At 48.0% G+C, this 23073-nt stretch overlaps 1 protein-coding gene across 5 annotated transcripts in view; it reads left to right on the top strand.

Annotated features, from left to right (window-relative positions):
• The first annotated feature begins 2884 nt into the window (after positions 1-2884).
• si:dkey-88l16.3 (low-density lipoprotein receptor-related protein 2) overlaps positions 2885-23073 on the top strand; it is a 33391-nt gene continuing 13202 nt past the window's right edge. The window contains exons 1-29 of one of the 5 annotated variants that reach the window (XM_056578351.1): positions 2885-2946; positions 3642-3767; positions 4082-4327; positions 4801-4914; positions 5243-5362; positions 5581-5703; positions 8565-8768; positions 8899-9067; positions 9285-9453; positions 9849-10080; positions 10717-10836; positions 11291-11506; positions 11734-12045; positions 12462-12680; positions 12930-13076; positions 13458-13706; positions 13845-14093; positions 14461-14709; positions 14893-15111; positions 16028-16276; positions 16422-16670; positions 18783-19031; positions 19172-19420; positions 19591-19839; positions 19987-20370; positions 20644-20859; positions 21767-21967; positions 22193-22315; positions 22704-22862. In XM_056578351.1, coding sequence (XP_056434326.1) covers positions 2898-2946; positions 3642-3767; positions 4082-4327; positions 4801-4914; positions 5243-5362; positions 5581-5703; positions 8565-8768; positions 8899-9067; positions 9285-9453; positions 9849-10080; positions 10717-10836; positions 11291-11506; positions 11734-12045; positions 12462-12680; positions 12930-13076; positions 13458-13706; positions 13845-14093; positions 14461-14709; positions 14893-15111; positions 16028-16276; positions 16422-16670; positions 18783-19031; positions 19172-19420; positions 19591-19839; positions 19987-20370; positions 20644-20859; positions 21767-21967; positions 22193-22315; positions 22704-22862 — 5860 coding nt within the window. In that variant the 5' untranslated portion in view covers positions 2885-2897. Of the gene's footprint in view, positions 2947-3641; positions 3768-4081; positions 4328-4800; positions 4915-5242; positions 5363-5580; positions 5704-8564; positions 8769-8898; positions 9068-9284; positions 9454-9848; positions 10081-10716; positions 10837-11290; positions 11507-11733; positions 12046-12461; positions 12681-12929; positions 13077-13457; positions 13707-13844; positions 14094-14460; positions 14710-14862; positions 15112-16027; positions 16277-16421; positions 16671-18782; positions 19032-19171; positions 19421-19590; positions 19840-19986; positions 20371-20643; positions 20860-21766; positions 21968-22192; positions 22316-22703; positions 22863-23073 lie in introns of all 5 variants that reach the window. The other 4 variants (XM_056578350.1, XM_056578349.1, XM_056578348.1 and 1 more) reach the window with 4 other exon arrangements.

Raw genomic sequence — 23073 nt, 5'->3', positions numbered from 1 at the left:
GTGTTTAGAAAAAAAATCCTCTCCACATACATCAGGCTGAGGTTTGTGGAACCAAAAACAAGTGGGAACAAGGACTAAGAACAACGAAGCAAACATACAGTAAGTGAACAAGAAAGCAAAAACCAAAGTAGAGCCAGGGGGCATCAATAAATAAAACAATGTTAGTCATGTGTGGAACAGGAACAACAAATGTATAAACAGGTGTGCGTGTATATCTAACTTGTAAAACAAGAACAAAGTGAAGGAACAGGGAGGAATATTATAAGTTATTAATAAACAAAGAAAATACTCCACATACATCAGGCTGAGGTTAATGATAGTAAAGTGCATCAGGTCGAAAGGAAGGACAACAATCGCAGCAGTCGCCGCCGCCACCACTAGCAGCAGAAGGCGACATCCTTCAGAAGTCGACATCCTTCGCCACCACCAGCCAGCTCAAGCAGCCATCGCCTCAAGCAGTAGCGCCCTGCAGCAGCAGTGTTTGCCGGCCCCAGCCAGCTCAAGCCACCAGCAACAGCAGCGACCGCCATCTGCAGCATCCACCATCAGCCGCATACACCGTCAGCCGCAGCAGCCACGACCTGCAGGAAAGTGAAAATAATCAGAAGACCTTGAATAGCCTGTAGGTCAATGAGTTTCCCCACACATGGTCAAACAGTTGGGGAAAGGGTGGACAGAAGCTTACAGTGTGAAAAAAAAAGAATGACACTACTGTCTGTAATAACATTTGAAAGCTCGTCATTATGGCTTATATTTTTTGTGTGGAATAATTTCTATTCATATATGTAATCCAACAGCCTTTAAGGGTAGTGTATAAATAAACATGGTTAATTATAATAGGGTAAAAGTCAAACAAATCTGAAACGATGTTTTCTATAATGTATAGCCTCATTGTGATAATCTAGTCCAGATTTGAAGAGTCTAGGTGCAGTGGTTTTCAATCAGGATCAGTTCTAATGCGGTCTGGACCCCCAAAAAGCGTTGACATGTGCCTTCATTGCATTTTCACAAATAGAAAAAAGGTTTCACAAATCTGAAACTATGTTTTCTATAATCTATAGGTTTACTGTGATAATGTAGTCCAGATTTGAAGAGTCTAGGTGCAGTGGTTTTCAATCGGGGCCAGTTCTAATGCGGTCTGGACCCCAAAGAAGCGTTGACATGTGCCTTTATTGCATTTTCACAAATAGGGTAAAAGTTTCACAAATCTGAAACTATTTTTTCCATAATGTATATCCTCACTGTGATAATCTAGTCCAGATTTGAAGAGTCTAGGTGTAGTGGTTTTCATTCAGGACCAGTTCTAATGTGGTCCACATGCAAAAAAAGCAGTGAAATCTTTTTTTTTTTAACAAACTAAATAAAGGTTACATAAATTGTAAACTGTTTTTAAAGAATGATTAGACTCTCCTAGATAATCTAAACTAATTAATGTGGCTTTACCGCGGCGATTTAGGAGGTTAAACAACGGGCAATCAGTCGCTCCAAGAATCCCTTAACTTTTCCTTAACTGCCGAATCGGCTGCTGCGAATCGGCTGCCAACTTCAGCTTCGTCACAGACGACGAAGTCGAGCTAACAAACTAGCAGCAGGCAATCTGTCCTCTACCAAGATAAAACATTTTTACATAATTACGCTGTGCATATACAAATAAATATGCATCATAAAGGGCCTCTGATACAATATAGACAGTTGACAATTCAAAAGAGGTAGCTACTTAATGCACTTACCTTAGAAGTTACTCGACGGTCAGCAATGGAAATGAATGATCTCCTACGCCGTAAATGGATGTTTAGGAACTATGCGAGGCTCCATACCCCGGAAGTAGGCGGCTAAAAAACGCTACAACGGAGTCCAATGGAAGTGTCGCCACTATAGCCGTTTCTCAATTCGCGTACTTGTGCGTGCTCGTGTGCTCGTGGACTCGTGAAACGTCATCAGTCGTTGCCCGAGCACTGTTCCAATTCGAAGCACGCATCAAGCGAGTACTGTCGTAAAACCCGGAAGTGTTCTTGATGCGTGCTCGATATCGCCGTTTCACCGAGCATGCATCGGAGGTGGCTCGTGTGTGCTTGCAATCGCTATAAATCCCAGGATGCATTTCGCACTGGCACCAGTACGATGGCGGACAATATGGAGAAGATGTACAACTGTAGCTTAAGTTACTCTTAACTTATATATATATTTATATAATATACTAATAATAATATAAGATAATATATAAATATATATATATATAAAGTCGTGTGTGTATAGCTTATACACATGAAAGGACACGCATATCTTTTCAATTTTTATTCATTCAGAATATTTACATACTAGGCTATTTGAAAATGAAAGAGGCTGGGATTTTGTTTTATATCATTTGTTTATATTGTTCAGTAGTATATGCCTAAATGAGGCCGTAGCGCAGTTAACGGACGAGCAGAGGTGGTGACGTCATCCAGTCTGCTGCTGTTCCAATTGCAGGTACGTACTCGCATGCTCGCAAGTATGTGCTTGAGGTACAGACTTGCCAAGTACGTGCTTGCAAGTCATCGAGTCCGTAGTACGCGTGCTACGAATTGAGAAACGGCCTATATCTATCACTGTTCTTGTATCCACTGGGCTGTGTGGTACCCTTTATCCAAACCTTGGTCTTGATGTAGTTACTGGTTTACGCCAGCAGAGGGCAGCAAGCATAGCGCATAGACCCCCGATGTGTAATTCACAGAAAGTCATGTTCAACTTTAAATAAAGTACTATAAAGGAAGACAGTAGTTTATTATATATTTTTCCTGTCCAAAAATCAAAAGGTGGAGGCTCAGCTGGAGAGTGGCGGTTAATCATGAGCTGATGAGCTGCAGCTGGTCCGATGTGATAAAGCACCTGGCTACAGGTGAGCCCCATGTCGCACAATGGACTTCCTCCACGTGCTTTGGTTGGTGTTTATCGCCGGGCTGAGAGGTATTTACCTGGAACTTTAAATCCCTTCACTTCATTCAATGCGTCCAATTAATGTAACGTAGTTGGGCTTGTGAAACTGAGCTGGCCGCCTTCTCTCTGTATCACTCTGACGTCTCGTTCTACTCTCACGACGGGATGTCTGAAGAGGATACGCCAAATAAACGTTATTGACAAGAAAGGGAGAGGGCGGGACTTGTGATGGACGGATATTTTGACGTATATATAAATTGTTTTGTCAAATATTTCTTGGAGATCCTTATTTATTCTCGTTGTTGTTCTCTTTATTAGTGTTATTCTCGCTCCGCGAAATGTTAACAGGCGTACACGACTTATAGATGTAGGAGACAGGAAATCGGGAGCGATGGCAATGCATCGCCGCAAGTCATGACCGTCGCTCAGCGCGCGCCCCCCCCCCTGAATTTCTTGAGAGATATAACCCAACAACTTAATTGTTTCTTGCTGTTGCATCTGCTTTTTTTCCTCCCACATGAGCGACCAATAAAGTAAATTGTAATCCACTTTGAGTATTTGTAGGCCTACATGCATTTGTACATAATCCAAGCCCACTATATTTTGAATGCCCATTGTAATGCAAAGTTTTCGTATCTGTATCAACTTCTAACTAAAACTATATGGACTTTTCAATAATCAAAACTTTTTTACTAATGATTAAATGTTGAAGTGTTTGTGTGTAGCAGGACAGGGTCGAGCCTGCCCCCAAGGCCAGTGGGAATGTGACGACGGTAACTGTATCTCTGCAGAATGGAGGTGTGACGCGGATGGAGACTGTCTCGATGGCTCGGATGAGACTGAGTGCCAAAGTATGAATACTCTTCAGCTAGAGTTGAGCAGCCTTATGCTGCTCAACTCTAAACCTGCTGCTACCTCTACTGCTGCTCAACAATAACCCTGCTCTAAACTTAACTGCTGCTCTACACTAAGCCTGCTCTGAACTCTCCTGCTACTAAACTCTTAACCTGCTCTAAACTCTAATGCTACTCAGCATTAAGCCTGCTCTAAACTCTACTGCTGCTCCACTCTAAACCTGCTCTCAACTCTCCTTCTCCTCATTTCTAAGCCTGCTCTAAACTCTAATGTTGCTCAGAACTTCCATTTTACTGCTCTCCACGTCCAGGGCCCACCTCCAGCCCGTGCCCCGCGGGGCAGTTTGAGTGTGTGGATTCTGTGGGGTGTGTGAACGAGTCAGGCAGATGCGACGGCGTGCGCCAATGCCCCACCGGCTCGGACGAGGAGGACTGTGTGACGAGTGGCGGCTGTTTGGAGGCAGACTGGCTGTGTCACAACGCCATGTGTGTCCCGAGGGAGGCGCGCTGTGACGGCAACGATGACTGTCTGGACCGCTCGGACGAACAGGACTGTGGTGAGCAAACTACTGGTGTACTGGTCCCCTGCATTCTACCAGGAAAGTCTCCATTGAGAATGTAATCCTTTTTCAAGAGACCAGACCAACAACTCAGCAATTAAACCAATCTTCTGACGTATAGGAGAGGGGAATGGATGATAAAATCACTTATGAGGTGTGTGGGCCCTGACTGAGGTGTATCGACCTGGGGGTGAGGTCTGTGGGGACCCTGACAAGGGGGTTGTGAGGCGTGTGCACCCTGACCAGGTGTGTGAGGTGAGAGGACCCCGACGGGGGGCTGCTGTGTGTGTGTGTGTGTGTGTGTGTGTGTGTGTGTGTGTGTGTGTGTGTGTGTGTGTGTGTGTGTGTGTGTGTGTGTGTGTGTGTGTGTGTGTGTGTGTGTGTGTGTGTGTGTGTGGACCCTGACCGGGGGGTGAGTTGTGAGGGCCCTGACCGGGGTGAGGTGTGTGATGGAAGGCGTTGTGTTGCAGGGCTGTGTAAGGCGGGCTGGTTGCGTTGTCCCGAGGGGCTCTGTGTGTCTCCGGAGCAGCGGTGTGATGGAATCCGCCACTGTTCAGACGGAAGCGATGAACCCCTGAGCTGCGGTAAGACTGAACCTCTGCCACATAATCAGCAGTCCTAAGGGATCGAACTAGCAACATTATGGTTCAAGTCCACCTGCTCTTCCTGCTGAGCTAAGCCGACCACTAGATCTATGCTAGTGGTATATAATGCTTATTACTGCATTAACTTCTGTGAACTAATGGTTCTTCTATGAGTAAATTGCCCAGCCTCTACGTGATTAACCCACTGAACACTTGTCTCAGCAGAAGCAGCTGGCTCACACTGCACAATGGATCAAATGGCTCATGTAAGAGGTGCAGTGTTCCGTCATACCAATGACCTTTTGAAGTTTTATTCTGTTCATGTTAGGTCACACGTGCTCTGGGGCTCACGGGGGCTGTAGCCATGATTGCACGGATGAACCAGGCGGGGTCCGCTGCAGTTGCCCCCCTGGACTCAAACTGTCAGTCAACGGAGTGATGTGTGAGGGTAAGCAACCTGCTGCTAACACAGCATGTGACCCACGGTATGGGATGAGTGCCTGAGACAAGCAGCCAGGGGGCTGCCTGAGACAAGATGTGCATGTCAGGAGCACCAAAGTGGTGTCCTGAAAAGTTTAGCAGAAACGTCCGTAAAGCAACTGAAAAGCCGATGGAACTATTGAGGGATTGTATTGTGTTCCTAATCGGGCTGGTTGGCTTTTCCAGATGTGGATGAGTGCAGCAAGCCCTTTCCCCCCTGCACTCAATACTGCACCAACACCGTGGGCTCCTTCTACTGCCACTGCCGGGAGGGGTTCGTCCTGGACCAGTCTGTATGTCTGGCCTCAGGTGAGGTCCGCCTCCGCTGCTCATGATGACCCTGTGTATCTTGTAACCATGGAGCCTTATTTTACTGCATTTTGGAATAGGCATTGGTTTTCAAACCATGTCCGATCAATATGTAACCTGCACAGAAGACTTGTGTGCAGATTACGAATTGATCCGACATATGGTAGTAGCGAACCGTGACTCTTAAATCTTGCCCGCCTCGGGTTTTCATTTTAGCTCTCGTGTTGGTCTTCCTGTTAACTTTTTGTCAAAAGTAAACCCCTGAAAACGGAGTAGATGACAAATCAGGAACCGAACCTCAATAGCGGTTAGGTTACTCGCAGCGGCTGCCATCGTGAACTAAACAAAGTCGTGACCATAAGCTAGCGAGCCGGTTTATTGGATTTGTGTCCCCCACAGCGGGTGGAACTTGACGTAAAGTTAGTGATAACAAAGCCCATTCAGAGGGAAGCTATGATAAGTCACTTTGACTTTCATTTGAAATTAGTCATTGAATTACTATTACTCGACCTCTGTGAAATTATAGCGGGCCCACCAATCACAGTGCTGCATAGCATTTTCCTTCCCATCAACTGCAGTCAGCAGCATTCTAATTTTTAATTTACTCCTTCACGTTCCAACACAAACCAATGGGCCTTCTGAAGGGTTTATATCCTCTCAAACACTTTTGATCAGGGGCCGTATTCACAAAGCATTTTATCTTACCGCTAGGGGTGCTCCTAACTCGCGCTAAAACATTTTACGTAGGAGTTTTTTCTTAAAAGTTATTCACAAAGCCGCTGAGACCTACTCTTACTAAGGATGAATCACAAAGAGTGAACTAAGAGTGACGCGCCGTTGCTATGGATTACGTCAATTCTCGTGCACGAGTTTAGAAGCGGTCAGTTCGGTGATTGGTTGTTCAGACGAGCCCACTGAATCACCGAAAAACAAGGAAATAGCCTAGGCTAGAAATGAATTCCTATTAAGTAGTTATAGTGCAGTTAGCAGAATACACGCATGATGAACATTTTGTGCAGACCACGATAATGACGTTGCAGCCTGCACGTTCAAGAGAGAGAAAGCAAACAATAAAAATACGTAAAATCTAAAAGAAAATAAATGTTACGAACTACCCAAGTGTTGACTGATTTGTGCCAAGGTGTTTACCTAAAATGTGTTTTCAAAGTGATCCCTAAATGCCTGTCCACTCGGTTCCACACGGCCAAATTCCTTGCAATGTTGATCATCATCATTATCATCATCATCATCATCATCATCATCATCATCATCGTCTGGCTGTGGAATGTTCCTCCGCTTGCAGAGGTTATGTAGAATGGCACATACAGTGATTACTGTGCTTGCCCTCTCTGGGGTGAGGCGTATTTCGCCGTGGAGGACATGAAACCGACGTTTCATCTGCCCAATTCCTCTCTCCACAACATTTCGTGTATGTTTGTGTGCTCTAGCATACATGGAAGAAATAAGTAAACAATAATAAATATGGATTCAACAAATAAAAGGCGTCAAAGAGCCAATACGATGCGTTTTACGCATAGGACTAAGCGTAATCTGCGTGATCACTTACATGTTATACTTTAACTGTGCTCCCGGTTGTGGATTGAGGTAGGGTGTCTAGGGCCACGTCTTGCATGGATAGTCACTGTCACCCAGCTAGTGACACCCAACTGGTACATCTCAAAAAGCTGCCTCAGACCGCTCACCATTAAAATGCGCGAATCATGGGTAGCTGAAGATCCAGGCCACTTTGCAACAACATCCAGTAGGCTCTGTTAAAATTTGCATCAAAAACAACCTGCGTGTTGATGGAATGCACTTTCTTCCTATTGACGAACACGTCCTCGTCTTTTGATGGCGCAATTATTTTTATGTGCGTCCCGTCAATAGCACCGGGCATACCTGCAATTGCCATGAAGTTGGATTTGATCCTGTGTAATTGTTGAATGTCCAAAGGAAAGTTTATGGCATGGCTGACATTTGCATTTCCCCTGTTGCTAAACAACGTAGTGTGGCCAAACATTTTATTTCGGGACTACAATCGGATTATTCCTGTTAGTCGGGGATGTTATTGCATTGCGCATTAACTCCACAATAAGTTGAATACCCTAACATTTCGTCTCGCAGGCATTTTAAGATTCTTTGTGAATAGGTCTTACTGAGTTAGGAGTCCTCTTGAGGACTTTTAAGCTCTCCTAGACTTGGGTGCTACTTTTAGTCCTAAAATACTTTGTGAATTGCTCTTAGTGAAAAAAGTTAGGAGTCCTAAATTTAAGAGTGACACGCCCATTATTTTTAGGAGTTACTCCTAAATTCGCCAGTTAGGACCTACTTTTAGCCCTAAGATCCTTTGTGAATACGGCCCCAGATGTTATTAAAATAAAGAATTTATCAAATAAAATCAGTATTCTTTGAGTTGTATAGAATCTGATCAAAGGGGATCTCTAAATTGTCTCCCCCGAGTAATTTTAAGTACACTTTTCACAGTCAACCTGATCCTTATCCATTATCCCCTCCTGTGATTAGTCTGTCAAAGCCCTGTTCTCTTAACAACTTGCCCTGAGATCATTGAGGAACATTTCAGATTAGTTGACAATGAATCTTGATGTCATAAGGAGCAGGTAGGTATTGGGAAGCCTACAGGTAGACTGTAGAAATCGGGGCTTGAACCCGGTCTCTTCTGTCTGGCAGGTGAAGACACCAGCTACTGTCTCAATGTCACCTTGTGTACCTCCTCCAGGTGGCGCCACTGTCTCACTGTCACCTTGTGTACCTCCTCCAGGTGGCGCCACTCTCACTGTCACCTTGTCTACCTCCTCCAGGTGGCGCCACTGTCTCACTGTCACCTTGTGTACCTCCTCCAGGTGGCGCCCCCAGACTGCTGTCTGTCCAGAAACGATCCCTGGGCCTCGTTGGTCTCAAAGGCCAGGCTTTTAAAACGCTCTGGACAGCGGACTCTGAGCCTCTTGCCTTGACCTTTGACCTGGTCAGGGGGTGGTACTACTGGGCAGAGGGCCAGGGCTCGATCTTCAAGACTGACGGGAGGAAGAACCACACTGTTTACACTGGTGGGTTGGTCCGCTTTGTTCATTATAATGACTTGTGAGTGGTAGCATGTGTACTACAGGATTAATGATGAAGACCTGATCATGGTGTTTCTAATGCAGATGATGCGTTCAATCTGTCTTCCATCAACAGGGCTGCCAGGGATCATATCTTTGGCTTGTGATTGGTTGAATGGAGATTTGTATTGGACCAATCGGAAGACTCAATCGATCTACATGGGTTCTGCTGATGGGAAGGGCTTCACAACGCTACTGAGCAAAAGCATCAGTCCATCCGAGATGGTGGTTTTACCCACGGAAAGGTAACTCATGCTTGCTGGTGCTTTGGCTGACCTCTTCTAATTCCTTCAGCATCCATTTTGGTTGGTGATAAAAAAAGAAAGCATACAATAAGGAAATGATGATGCACGCATACATAAAGCACAATTAGTCAACACAATGTGTGACAATTAGTGACCTAGGCAACAATCATCCTGAACAAAGTATGACGTGGTCACTATGGGCCATCTGTGTCTACAGCCTGATGTTCTGGATCAACCTGGGCCCGGGAGAGAGGGCGACTCTGGACTGCTCCTGGATGGATGGTGCCGACCGGAGAGCCCTGGTCGTCCTGACCACTCAGGGGGCCCACAGCCTCACGGTGGACGTGGCCTCCAGGAGACTGTACTGGATCAGCGACTTCAAGCACGTACGACTTGGGGAATCAATGTTTTATACGAGTCCTAAAATGTTTTTCGGTCCTTACAGCTTTTGCTGCAGAGTCACACCATTGGACACACCAAAAGGAAGTTTGCATTTTCAAAGATGCTTGTTTTTCTTACATTTTGGCTTTACTAAACATAAACTATTGTATAGATGTGCTATAGTTTAAAACTTCATTATGTTTCCACATCGCATCAAACCATAAGACTATCTCAATCTTGTATCGGTGACTATCTTTGCATAACGTGATGAACATTAAGACCTTGGTTCCTTGACCATGTGAAGGAGAACCATACAGGCAACTAGTTTGAACTAATGTTGCGATTCCTGATGAGTGCCTGAAGACGGAGCCTCTGAAGAGCTCCCATTGTGTTCCTACAGTCCGTGGAGACGGTCAGGGTGGACGGCACCGGCCGTTCCTCGTTCCCCGGCCTGCTGGGCAGCACCGGGGCTGCCACTGGGCTCGCTGTGTTTGGAAACCGCTTCTATTGGACGGACCGCCAAGGACTCTGGAGGGCAGATCAGAACCCGACCAGCGTGAAGGCGTTGATCCAGAGGGATCTAGCCGCTCTTCCCTTCATGACCGTCGTCCACGCGCTGCAGCAACCACAAGGTAGTGTGGGTGAAAGAAGGGCTTCGACCAAGGGCAGGCCCAGGAGTTTACTGCTCTGCACTGACGGTTTTTTGCTCTTCAGTATGACCTCTGCTTTTACCCTACAGACATCTCTGGGGTAAGAGCACAGGTAGTACTGAAGAGTCTTGCCATAAAGACGAATGCTACGGCAATATTGGCTTGAAGATATTTTATATTTTTTAACAGTTTTGATGAATATTCCCTAATGATTCGTAGCCACCAGCGAACCACTATTAATCATTAGTGTAGCCATAGTTTTAACCACTTGTTAACCTACTACTTACCACGTGTGCGATGCACATTTTCTCGTGGACATCGATGTGGTTGGCAGTGGTTGGCATAAAATTAAGAGGGGGGAAGTTGATGCACAGAAATTTAAGGAGTTGGTCTCAATGCTCAGGGGACAAAACGGTTGACTGCAAAGTCTCTGCCTTCATTGACCACTATCTTCAACCATCATGTAGTGAGTGGTGAAGGTGTTGCTCATCATCTAGCGAGTGGTGAAGGTGTTGCTCATCATCTAGCGAGTGGTGAAGGTGTTGCTCATCATGTAGCGAGTGGTGAAGGTGTTACTCCATGTAGTGAGTGGTGAAGGTGTCTTTCCTTGTGACCCAGGCTCCTCTGCGTGTACAAACAGTCCCTGCCAGCTCTGCCTGCCCACCAAGAACAACCCCCTGGGCTTCACCTGCAGCTGCCCCGACTCAAAGATACTCATGCCAGACAGGAGATGCGAATGCAAGTATTGACCAGACTTTTTCACGTGCAGAAATGTACACCATAGTCATTGGATCAGGACTGCATCTATGGATGAACTACATTTAGGCATTTTTGGTTCTTACTGTATTGAATAAATAAAAATGACGCATTCTAGGAAATAGTTAAAAATTAAGCCTTTGTTTGACAAAAAATACATTATTTATTTACCATTTGGAGTTTTCTACGAAGTCCAAATTAAATAAACGAAGGACTTTCAATAATGTGCTTTGAATCTGGGCCAAACTGTTTAGAACAGACTTCATCTTCATGGTACCCAGCAAGGTTTTTGTCAAATTCGGCAAATACATAAAATCTCCGGCTCAAGGGACTACGGAACTAAAATCAAGGGACTAAAATCTCCGGCTCAAGGGAATTTTCAGGCTCTATTTCTGGGTTAGAGCCTGAAAAACATTACACATCTTTCTTTTGACAGACCCAAGGTTTGTGTATGCAACTGCAGCGAGCATCAACATGTTGGAGTTCAAGGAGGGGGAAGTGATTCAGACCCAGCTGTTTACCACAAAGGGCATCCTCACCTACGACGTAGACTGGTACCGAGACGGGCTTTACTGGGCCAACAGAAGCGGCCAGATACAGCACACCAGCCTCACGCAGCGCAAGACCCAACCTGTCCCCACGCTGCTACCAGGTATACCGTCTGGTGAACTCTTTAACCATATGGGGCATATTGATCTCCAAAAGGCTTCCCAAATTGATGTGGTATGTATCCTGAAATTGTGGAATAGTGTTCTAAAATTCTTTTGATGCAGTATCTTCATATACTTTCATAACCAATTCCTTCAATGAAGGACTGTTTTCTACACTGTTCACCTGATATAGTGTTTAACACAATCTTTCCTGCGATGATTCCCTCAGTTTGTTTAATCAAGTTGGACCAGCGATCTGGAGTCATCTTCTGGGTGTCATGTGACCAGGCCACCATCGGGATCACTGTTGCATTCGGTGGTTACCCGCAGGAACTGTACCACACCAAGGGGGGCGGGATCAAGGACGTGTATGTTGATTGGCTGCGGGGCACGGTTTACTGGCTGGAGGGCGTCCGCCTCCTGAGCATGGGGGTGCAGGGGGGTCCTGCCAAGGAGCTGCTGAACCTGAGCTCGGGCTTCACTGGGACCATTGCCCTGGACCTGCGGGCCAACGCCATGCTGTGGACCACGGCTTCTGCAGGTGGGTGGAGCCACTTTCAGATCCCTCGAGATGAAGCATCCTGTTGACTTGATTTGGTTATGAAAAACAAATCATTGAATTATGGTTTGTTTGTTAATCATTGAGCTTTGGTGGTTGAAATGATGCAATCAGGTTTTTGTGGAGTGAAAGATGTTTGACTGATGGATGGACTTCGAAGATATTTGGGAAACTCGGATGCTGCTTTTCTTAAAAATTGAATGCCACCTTAAATTAATCTAGGCATATTAAACATGCTCAAATGGTCTTTTAAGTGGTACGTCAACTTATCATAAGCTTTGCTTGTCCTCCGCCTCACTTGTAAGTCATTCTTTACTTACTATAAAGTAAAGGGCTTTTGACCAGCCCGCAGTCTGTCATCTGAACCCTTCACACAGCCATCTGCTGTTCTGTCGCAGGCTTGTCAACACTGAGCTTGCTCCAGAAAAGGACCCACGTCTACGGCCCTCGATGGAACATCACAGGATCAGTGGTTGCGGCATTCGAACCCTACCTGCTGTCCCTCTCTGATAATGCCCTAACACTGTGGGACCGCCGAGATGGGCGTAGCCTCAAGGTCGTGACCCTGGATGGCAGTGTGTTTGGGGTGATGGTGGCTCTGAAGGACATAAGGGCAGGTAGGGCTGCTGAGCAAAAGTGTAATGAAATCTATTCCATGCGGTCTTTGGTAACACAAGTAGTAATCTTTGGAGTAAGAATTTGGAAAAGCTAGCCATGTCAAAAGATCCCCATATACCAGGGGTCGGCCACCCTAGGCACGCATGCCACCACTGGCATGTGGCAGCATAATCATTGGCATGCAAAAAAAAACACGTTATTAATGGGATTTGGCGTCAAGTCAGCCAAACGGTATCTATTTTCTTCAGGTCCAGACCAGCCCATCTGCCCAAAGCCATCGTTTCTGTGCCCTGATTCGGCGGTGTGTCTGACCCCAAGCCAGCTCTGCGACGGGAAGGAAGACTGCCCGAATGGGTTTGATGAGAACCTTTGCGTTAAGAGCTGTCCTCAGAAAGGTAAGCAATCTGAACTTCTCATGGTCGACATGTGTTTGGTTTATTACCTGTACCTGGTGGAACCCCTACCTGCCTACAGATGCCTTCATGTTGTTGAGCCAGAACTTACTGCTGATGTACTGGCAGGTCTGACACTGATGACCTTCCTGTTCTAGGGGGTAAAGAAGTGTGGTTGATTTGGTCTCAAGATGTCGTGCTGGGGCGTGGCTTGTTTTGGTTGATTTTGCCCATTAGTAGTCAGCTTTCGGCTGCGAGTGGTTGCTCATTAGTTGAGGAGACAAACTAGGTATTGCAGTACGGCAGGATGCCTGACCTCGCATACAGCCAAGTTGGGGTGACGCTTTATAATAAACACTGGTTTCACTGTTTACCTTGTTGTAGGAGACTTCAGGTGCAAGGACCGGCGGAGCTGCGTCCCCAGGAGCTCAGTGTGTGACGGTCGTGCTCACTGCCACGACGGCTCGGATGAGTTGGGCTGTCCTACCGTAGCAGCTGTGGCTCCCCAGACCAACGGCCTCAAGTGTCGCAAGGGAACCAAAGCCTGTAGAGACGGCCAGGAGTGTGTCCTCTTCTCTCACATGTGTGACGGAGAGCCAGACTGTAAAGATGGATCTGACGAGGAGAGCTGTGGTGGGTGAAATTTGGGGATACGTAAACTTGTTTTGAGTCGAATCATTAGTAAAAAACCTAATTGTGTCTGGGCTGAACATCCTAGCCCCAGTGGCGGTTGGATCACAGAGTAATGTCTACCTTTTCTCAATGTTTCAGCAAAGTATTCTGTTCCTCCAATGGTACCAGCCGTGGGCGCATCAGACAAACCCTTCCCTACTGTGGTCTCTGGAGAGGTTGCTGGTCTTCCAGAGCCCCCACTTCCCCTCAAGGCCCTCTGTATCAGCCCGGCAGTACAGTGTCCTCTATCAGACATCTGCATCTTCCAGACTCAGCTCTGCGACGGCCGGAAAGACTGTCCGGATGGATCAGATGAGGGGAACTGCGTGAAAAGATGTGCGAATAAAGGTAATGTGTCTGTGCACCCCTTCTGATCTTATATCTGAATAGTGTAGCAAATGGTGTCACACACCACCTAGGTGAATTTTCTGGGCTCTTCCAAAGATGGGACGCAGAGTGGTGGTGTTAAATTCGGGTTAATGTTAAAAATTTAGTTGAACATGGCACAGATGCTCCGCTGCCATGTAGGAGATCTCCAGAGTGTGTGTGGAGATGGCTGGTTGAACCTGTGCATACTACTTGATCAATGTGCAACCTCACCCATCCCAAGAGTCCAATCAGACTCTGCCAGGGGAGTCTGCATTAACCAGCCCTCATCCACACACACTCCCAGTGTCATTCCCACAAGGCTTTGAAATGCTCTTGTACATTTCAGCTGACTTCAGGTGTAAGGACCGGCGGAGCTGCGTCCCCAGGAGCTCAGTGTGTGACGGTCGTGCTCACTGCAACGACGGCTCGGATGAGTTGGGCTGTCCTACCGTAGCAGATGTGGCACCCCAGACCAACAGCCTCAAGTGTCGCTTGGGCTCCACACCGTGTGGAGACGGGAAACAGTGTGTCCCTCACACTCACATGTGTGACGGTGAGCCAGACTGTGGAGATGGATCTGACGAGGAGAACTGTGGTGGGTGAATATATATTTTGGGGGGGGGGGGGGGGGGTAAACTTGTTTCGAGTCGATCCATTGGTAAGAAACCTAATTGTGTCTGGGCTGAACATCCTAGCCCCAGTGGCGGTTGGATCACTGAGTAATCTCTTCCTCCTCTCAATGTCTCAGAAAAGTATTCTGTTCCTCCACCGGTACCAGCCTTGGGCTCATCAGACAAACCCTTCCCTACTGTGGTCTCTGGAGAGGTTGCTGGTCTTCCAGAGCCCCCACTTCCCCTCAAGGCCCTCTGTATCAGCCCGGCAGTACAGTGTCCTCAATCAGACATCTGCATCTCCCATGCCCAGCTTTGCGACGGCCCGAAAGACTGTCCAGATGGATCGGATGAGGGGAACTGTGTGAAAAGATGTGCAAATAAAGGTACTGCGTCCGTGCACACGGAGGGTTGTTCATTTCTGTGAATCCAGAGGGGTGTTCTTTTCTGAAATTGAATTGTTTCTAAACTGGTGAGCTTGTTTCATGTTAACCTTTTAAGATGCTCCCCCATTTCAGTGTGAATATTTTCATTCTAGATGTGTCTGTAGTAAATGTCCATGCTACACACCACCTAGGTGGCTGCCACACTCCACCTAGGGGATTGTGGGATTGAGGTTCAGCTTGGCTGTGGTCGTAGCGCCTCAGAGGGTCGTAAACCGCCCGCGGTAGGACCACTCTCTCCCATGGTGACGGGGCCTTTTCCATCTCCCTCGTGCGTGGAGCACGGGGCCTTTTGCTCCTGTGCTGGCTGGCCGAGGGGTGGCTGGGTCTTGGCTTATGTGGTCTGAGTGCAGGGACGGTTGCCTGTGGCGGTCGCTGGGCTGCAGCCGCTAGGCTCCCCCACGTTGTTGGGAAAGGGCTGGTGCTGTGTGGTAGCTGTCCATCACCGCTTCTGGGGGCCAGTGCGTCCTTGGGCAGCCCTTCTGGGACCACAGCAGTGTAGAAGCTCCACATAAGCCTCAAGTGTAGGAAATGGTCCATGCCACAAAGGTAGCTGCCGCCCTCGACCTAGGTGACTTTTCTGAGCTCCTCCAAACATAAGATGCAGTTTGGTGGTTTTGTATCCGGTTTATTGTCGTAGTTGAACATGGCAAGAGGGCTCCCCTGCCATGTAGGCGATATCCAGAGTGTTTGGAGATGGCTGGTTTAACCTGTGCACACCGATTGATCAATGTGCAGCCTCAACCAGCCCCAGAGTCCAATCAGTCTCTGAATGGTGAGGCTGCTGCAATCAGCCCTCATCCACACACACTCCCAGTGTTATTCCCACGAAGCTTTGAAATTCTCTTGTACATTTCAGCTGACTTCAGGTGTAAGGACCGGCGGAGCTGCGTCCCCAGGAGCTCAGTGTGTGACGGTCGTGCTCACTGCAACGACGGCTCGGATGAGTTGGGCTGTCCTACCGTAGCAGCTGTGGCTCCCCAGACCAACGGCCTCAAGTGTCGTAAGGGCTCCAAGGCCTGTAGAGATGGCCAGCAGTGTGTTCTCTACTCCCACGTGTGTGACGGAGAGCCAGACTGTGGAGATGGATCTGACGAGGAGAGCTGTGGTGGGTGAATTTATATTTTAGGGGGGGATTAGCAAACTTGTTTTGAGTCAATCCATGTGAAAAAAAAAAACAGTGTCTGGGCTGAACATCCTAGCCCCAGTGTATGTTGGATCACCAAGTTAAACCATTCCTCTTAATGTTTCAGAAAATCATTCTGTTCCTCCACTGGTACCAGCCTTGGGCTCATCAGACAAACCCTTCCCTACTGTGGTCTCTGGAGAGGTTACTGGTCCTTCAGAGCCCTCACTTCCCCCCAAGGCCCTCTGTATCAGCCCGGCAGTACAGTGTCCTCAATCAGACATCTGCATCTTCCAGACTCAGCTCTGCGACGGCCGGAATGACTGTCCGGATGGATCGGATGAGGGGAACTGTGTGAAAAGATGTGCAAATAAAGGTACTGCGTCCGTGCACACGGAGGGTTGTTCATTTCTGAAATTGTATCTGATCGGTGTAGAATATGGTCAAAGCTACGGTACACGCCACGTAGTTAGCTGTCACACTCCACCTAGGTGACTTTTCTGGGCTCCTCCAGACATAGCACACAGGGTGGTGGTGTTGTATCCGTTTGATGTTGAAATTGTAGATGAACATAGTAAGGGTGCTCCGCTGCCATGTAGGAGAGAGTGTGTGTGTGGTGATGGGTGGTTTTACGTGTGCACATTGATTAATGGCTGGGTGCAGCCTCTGCAAAGCAGCGGGTGTGGGAGAAGTTCAGAGATGCCATGGAGAGGGAATTTCGGCCGAAATCAAGTTGTTTCTGGAAAAGCATCCGGCACCTCAGGAGGGGGAACCGGGGAACCATCCAATCTGTGTACAGTAAGGATGGGACTCTGTTGACCTCAACTGAGGTGGTAGTTGAACACTATGAGGAACCCCTGAATACAACTAACAAGCCTCTATGGTGGAGGCAGAGCTTGAGGCTGATGGCCTCCTGTCGGAGGCCACTGAGGTAGTCAAACAACTCAACAGTGGCAAAATCCCAGGGATTGATGAGATCCAGACAGAAATTGCTGAAAGCTCTTGGTGTGGCAGGGCTGTCTTCGTTGACCAGCCTATTCAACATTGCGTTGGAGTCTGGGACAGTGCCAAAGGAGTGGCAAACCAGGGTGGTGGTTCCCCTGTTAGAAAAGGTGGACTAGAGTGTGCAAATTACAGAGGTATTACACTACTCAGCCTCCCTGGTAAAGTCTACTCCAAGGTGCTGGAAAGGAGGGTTCGGCCAATCGTCAAGCCTCAGTTTGAAGAGTAACAGTGCATTTTGTGACGTGGATCTCGGGACCTACTCTTCAGTCGGAAGGATCCTGGAGGGGCTCTGGGAGTATGCCCATCTGGTCTACATGAGTTTCGTGGATCTGGAGAAGGCGTATGACCGGGTCCCCCGGGAGATATTGTTATTATGGGGTAAGGGGGTCATTTCTCAGGGCCAGCCAATCTCTGTACTCCCAAAGCGAGAGCTTTGTCCACTTTCTCGGCAGCAAGTCTGTTTCGTTCCCGGTGGGTGTTGGCCTCCTCCAGGGCTGTGCTTTGTCGCCAATCCTGTTTCTGATATTCATGGACAGGATGTCGAGGCGTACTCCTCGTGGGGAGGGGTTGCAGTTCGGTGGTCTGCGGATCTCATCACTGCTTTCTGCAAATGGTTTGGTCCTGAGGGCATCACCGGCCTGTGACCTTCAGCACTCACTGGACCGGCTCGCAGACGGATGGCGCGGCTCGGATGAGGATCAGCAACACTAAATCTGAGGCAATGAATCTCGGCAGGAAACCGGTGGATTGCCTATTCCGGGTAGGGAATGAGTCCTTGGCCACAGTAAAGGTGTTTAAGTACCTCTGTCTTGTTGTGAGTGAGCCCAAGAATCGGAGCAGTGGGGGCGGTATTGCATCGCTTTACCGCATTGTTGTGACGAGAAGAGAGCCTAGCCACAAGACAAAGCTCTCGATCTGCCGGTCGATCGTCGTTCCTAACCCCACCATTGGATATGATGGCTGGTGGATGACCGAAAGAACGAGATTGCGGGCCGAGGTGGCCGAAACAGGTATTCTCAGGAGGGTGGCTGGCGTCTCTCTTAGAGGTGGTGTGAGAACCTCAGCCATCCTTGAGGAACTGAGTAGAGCCGCAGCTCCTCTGCTTAGAAAAGAGTCAGTTGAGGTGGTTCAGCTGGTAAGGATGCCCACTGGGTGCCTCCCTGGGGAGGAAGCCTCTGGGAAGACCCAGGACTAGGTGGAGAGATTATATCTCAACACTGGCCTAGGAACCCCTCGGGTTCTCCCCGTCAGAGCTGGTCAATGTGGCCTGGGAAAGCGAAGTCTGGGGCCCCATGCTAGAGCTGCTGCCCCTGCGTTCTGACCCCGGGTAAGCGATTTTTGAAGATGATCAAATGTGTGCAGCCTCACCCAGCCCCAGAGTCCAATCAGAATCCAACAGGGGAGGCTGCTGCAATCAGCTCTCATCCACACATACTCCTAGTGTCATTTCCACAAGGCTTTGAAATGCTCTTGTACATTTCAGCTGACTTCAGGTGTAAGGACCGGCGGAGCTGCGTCCCCAGGAGCTCAGTGTGTGACGGTCGTGCTCACTGCCACGACGGCTCGGATGAGTTGGGCTGTCCTACCGTAGCAGCTGTGGCTCCCCAGACCAACAGCCTCAAGTGTCGTAAGGGCTCCAAGGCCTGTAGAGATGGCCAGCAGTGTGTTCTCTACTCCCACGTGTGTGACGGAGAGCCAGACTGTGGAGATGGATCTGACGAGGAGAGCTGTGGTGGGTGAAGATTTGGTGGATTAGCAAACTTGTTTTGACTTGATCCATGTGTAAAAAAAACATAATTGTGTCTTGGCTGATCATCCTAGCCCCAGTGTCTGTTGGATAACGGAGTCAAACTCTTCCTCTAAATGTTTCAGAAAATCATTCTGTTCCTCCTCTGGTACCAGGCTTGGGTGCATCAGACAAACCCTTCCCTACTGTGGTCTCTGGAGAGGTTGCTGGTCTTCCAGAGCCCCCACTTCCCCTCAAGGCCCTCTGTATCAGCCCGGCAGTACAGTGTCCTCAATCAGATATCTGCATCTCCCAGACTCAGCTCTGCGACGGCCGGAATGACTGTCCGGATGGATCGGATGAGGGAAACTGTGTTAAAAGATGTGCGAATAAAGGTAAATTGTCTGTGCACCCAGTGGGGTGTTAATTTCTGAACTTGACTTGTGTTTGAACCGGAGTTCTTCTGTTTATTGTTAATGTTTAGGATGCTCTCCCATTTCGGTGAGTGTTTTCCCTCCAAATGTGTCGTTCCCACAAAGCTTTGAAATGCTCTTGTACATTTCAGCTGACTTCAGGTGTAAGGACCGGCGGAGCTGCGTCCCCAGGAGCTCAGTGTGTGACGGTCGTGCTCACTGCAACGACGGCTCGGATGAGTTGGGCTGTCCTACCGTAGCAGCTGTGGCTCCCCAGACCAACAGCCTCAAGTGTCGCTTGGGCTCCACACCGTGTGGAGACGGGAAACAGTGTGTCCCTCACACTCACGTGTGTGACGGAGAGCCAGACTGTGGAGATGGATCTGATGAACAACACTGCAGTGAGTGGTTGTTTCATGAAGCCAGTCTGCCGCGTTAACGCTTCTACCGCTTCAACTGAACTCTGGAATTTATCAACGGTAGACAGATTTGCCGCCTTGTCCACTCTGAGCATGTCTAATTGTATTTTTTTTACATTGACTTTGTAGGCAACCAAATATACCAGACCCCAGTGGAGAGTTTTGGCCAATCACCCTCGCCCAGAGCCTCGTTTCCTGTCGCCAGAGATACAGGGGTGGCTAACTCTGTGGTGTGTCCACAACAGTCTCTTCCCTGTCCCGGTTTATCCACCTGCATTGCCATCACGCAGTTCTGTGATGGAAGGAAGGACTGCCCAAACGACTTGGATGAGTTGGGCTGTCCTACTGACGTAGGGGCTGTGGCTCCCCAGCCCAGAGGTCTCAAGTGCCGTAAGGGCTCCAAGGCCTGCAGAGACGGCCAGCAGTGTGTTCTCTACTCCCACGTGTGTGACGGAGAGCCAGACTGTGGAGATGGATCTGACGAAGAAGAATGCCAACTGGCTTGTAAAGAAGGTAAGGGAACATATTTGGGTGTTTTAGTTGGCCAATACAAAAGTTTCTTGGCAAATGTCCAGGGTACCTTAAGCTTTGCCGAATTGATTTAATTTTTAACGTGTGAATGTTCTTAATAGGCTTTGGGTGTGGGGACAAATGATAATGGGATTGTTCTAGAAACACTGAAGTGTTTCTTCTCCCACTGCACAAGCCTCTCTTATAGGGCATATGCCAGGTGTGTTTCCAGAGGTGCTGCTGGGTTGGTAACTCCCCTGTCCCTACCTGTTGTAGGCGAGTTAAAGTGTGCTGACGGGAGGCGGTGCCTACCCATGGATCAGGTATGTGATGGAAAGCCCCACTGTCCAGACCACTCGGATGAGAGCGACTGCTGGAAGCCCTCAAAGAGCTGCCAACATCGCTGTGACGACAACAAACGCTGCCTCCCTAAAAGCTTCCTGTGTGATGGAGAGCGGGACTGTCAGGATGGCTCTGACGAGAGCAACTGTGGTAGGAATCCTATGGGTCCACTCTTTTCAGATCGGTTTAGTTTACATATCGATTGAGTAACTATATTTTAAACATTGTCCAGAGTGCCACAATATGTCCTTGATGGGGGATAAATGTGTTGAATATGTTATTTATGGTTAGATATCTAGTCCTCTAGTCCAATCTGTCCTATTTCAACAAGCGTTGTTTTTTTTAATACTATGGTCAAGCTGTTGATAACCCCAGCCATACTCTTTGTGCATGGAGATGTCTCATACACAAAAACATACAGATTATTGTGTGCGTATAAGTCTAGTTTCCTACAATTTGAAAGAACTTCCCGCTCCACACAGCAACCAGGGCTGACATGACCGCATACGATAGCTTTTTTTTGTGCATTTTACCCACCCAGTAAAAACTGGAGACTGACCTGTTTTGGGTCCTGACTGAAGTACGAGGAAGGCTGTTCTAAAGTGAGGATATGAGAGTTGATATAGTGTATGGTAGGACCATATATACTATAGGACTATGCTCCTTTCCACCCTACGTTTTCCTCTATTGGAAATTGTTACATTAGAGTAGCTGTGATTGACGTGCAAGATTGATTTCCCCGAACCAATAAGGGTTGAGATGCCCTGATTTGTCTTAAATGAGCTGGAGGCAAATTCACATTCTCAGAGTACGTTGCAGTGAACTGGAAACAGATATTCTCACAGCATTTCACTCACTAATGGTCGAAGGATTGCCATCCATTGGCTCTTATATACAGCACTTTAATCGGTGGTGGATTTAATGTATGCTGGTTAACCAATCCATAAGTATTTCAGCTGAAGACCCTGCCTACAATTGTATAAGTTATTGTAGTTTGTTGTAGCCTGCTACCGTAAACGGCTTTAAATAACAGTAAAATGTCTCCATGATTCCTCAGCGTCTCACCATAATGACCCTCCAGGGCCCACACATGAGCTTCTCAGCACCCCAGCATCTCCCCAGAATCGGTGCCTCTCTCCCAGGCTGCTGTGCGCCACCTCCTCCCTCTGTCTGTCTCAGAAGCAGATATGTGACGGACAGAAAGACTGTCCGGATGGATCAGATGAGAAAGACTGTTTGACCCGTTGTGAAGACCCAGGTAACTCTAGAAAATGACTCTAGAAAAGGCAGGACTCGTGCTCTAGTGAAGGCATGTAGAAACTCATGCACCAGTGAAGGCATGGAGGATCTAATGAAATAGTGAAGGCAGGGTGGAACTACTGTAATGGTGAAGGCAAGAAGGAACTAATGCACTAGAGAAGGCATGGAGGAACTAGTGAAGGCGGGTAAAGATCAGCCTTTCCTTTCTTTCCTTTCCTTTCAGCAGCCTTCCTGTGCAGAGATGGGAGTCGCTGTGTTCCCAGACAGCTGGTGTGTGATGGTCGCTCTCAGTGCCCGGATGCTTCAGATGAGGAACAGTGTGACGCTAAAGACCCCTCGGTTTCCTGTGAGCAGGGCCACTCACCACAATGTCGCACACATTCTGAACTTCACTTTTCTAAACGTCAATTATTCTGCACCAGGGGGATGGCATGAGATACTCATTGTACTGGATTAGTCCCAGATGGGAAATGCTGAAGTAAATCTTGGCCACAGTCTCAGCAGGAAGATCGGGATGGGAATTATAAGACGGGCAGGAAGTTACAAAATCTTTAAATATGTATAAATACAATAAGGGTAGATAATAATGCAAACATTATTGACCATCATAAACAAATTTTTTTTTTTCTGTGGGAACAAGTCTTTTCTTGCATCCCGGGTCCCCTCCGAAGGAACCTGACCTAGTGGGTGTTGAATGTTCCCCTCCCCCCCGCCCAATGTCTTTGTTGTCTCAGATCGCGGCCCCAGTCCTCCGGCCGCCCCCCTCAGGTGTAGACTGGGGTCCAAGCTGTGCCGGGACGGCAGGGAGTGTGTGATCTACAGCCACGTGTGTGACGGGGAGGCGGACTGTGTAGACGGCTCTGACGAGGAGGACTGCAGCTCCCAGTGCAAAGGTTGGTGTTTACCAGTTCAGGGGGATCTCCTGGTTACCTTTCAACATGCTCTGGAAGTCGGCCATTCAGAATCACGGGGACAACGGATAAAATCAAACCAATGGTTCCTGACTGCTTTATAGAAACCAGACTCCTTGTAATTTGACCTCATCCATAAGCGTGTCCAGTTTAGTGGCGATGTGTTGCTTTGGACTTCCATCAGATTTTGTCT

The sequence above is a fragment of the Gadus chalcogrammus genome, chromosome 19 (genome assembly GCF_026213295.1).
Source record: "Gadus chalcogrammus isolate NIFS_2021 chromosome 19, NIFS_Gcha_1.0, whole genome shotgun sequence".
Lineage (NCBI taxonomy): Eukaryota > Metazoa > Chordata > Actinopteri > Gadiformes > Gadidae > Gadus > Gadus chalcogrammus.
The sequence above is the reverse complement of the archived record's forward strand: the minus strand, read 5'-3'. Positions and strand labels throughout refer to the sequence as shown.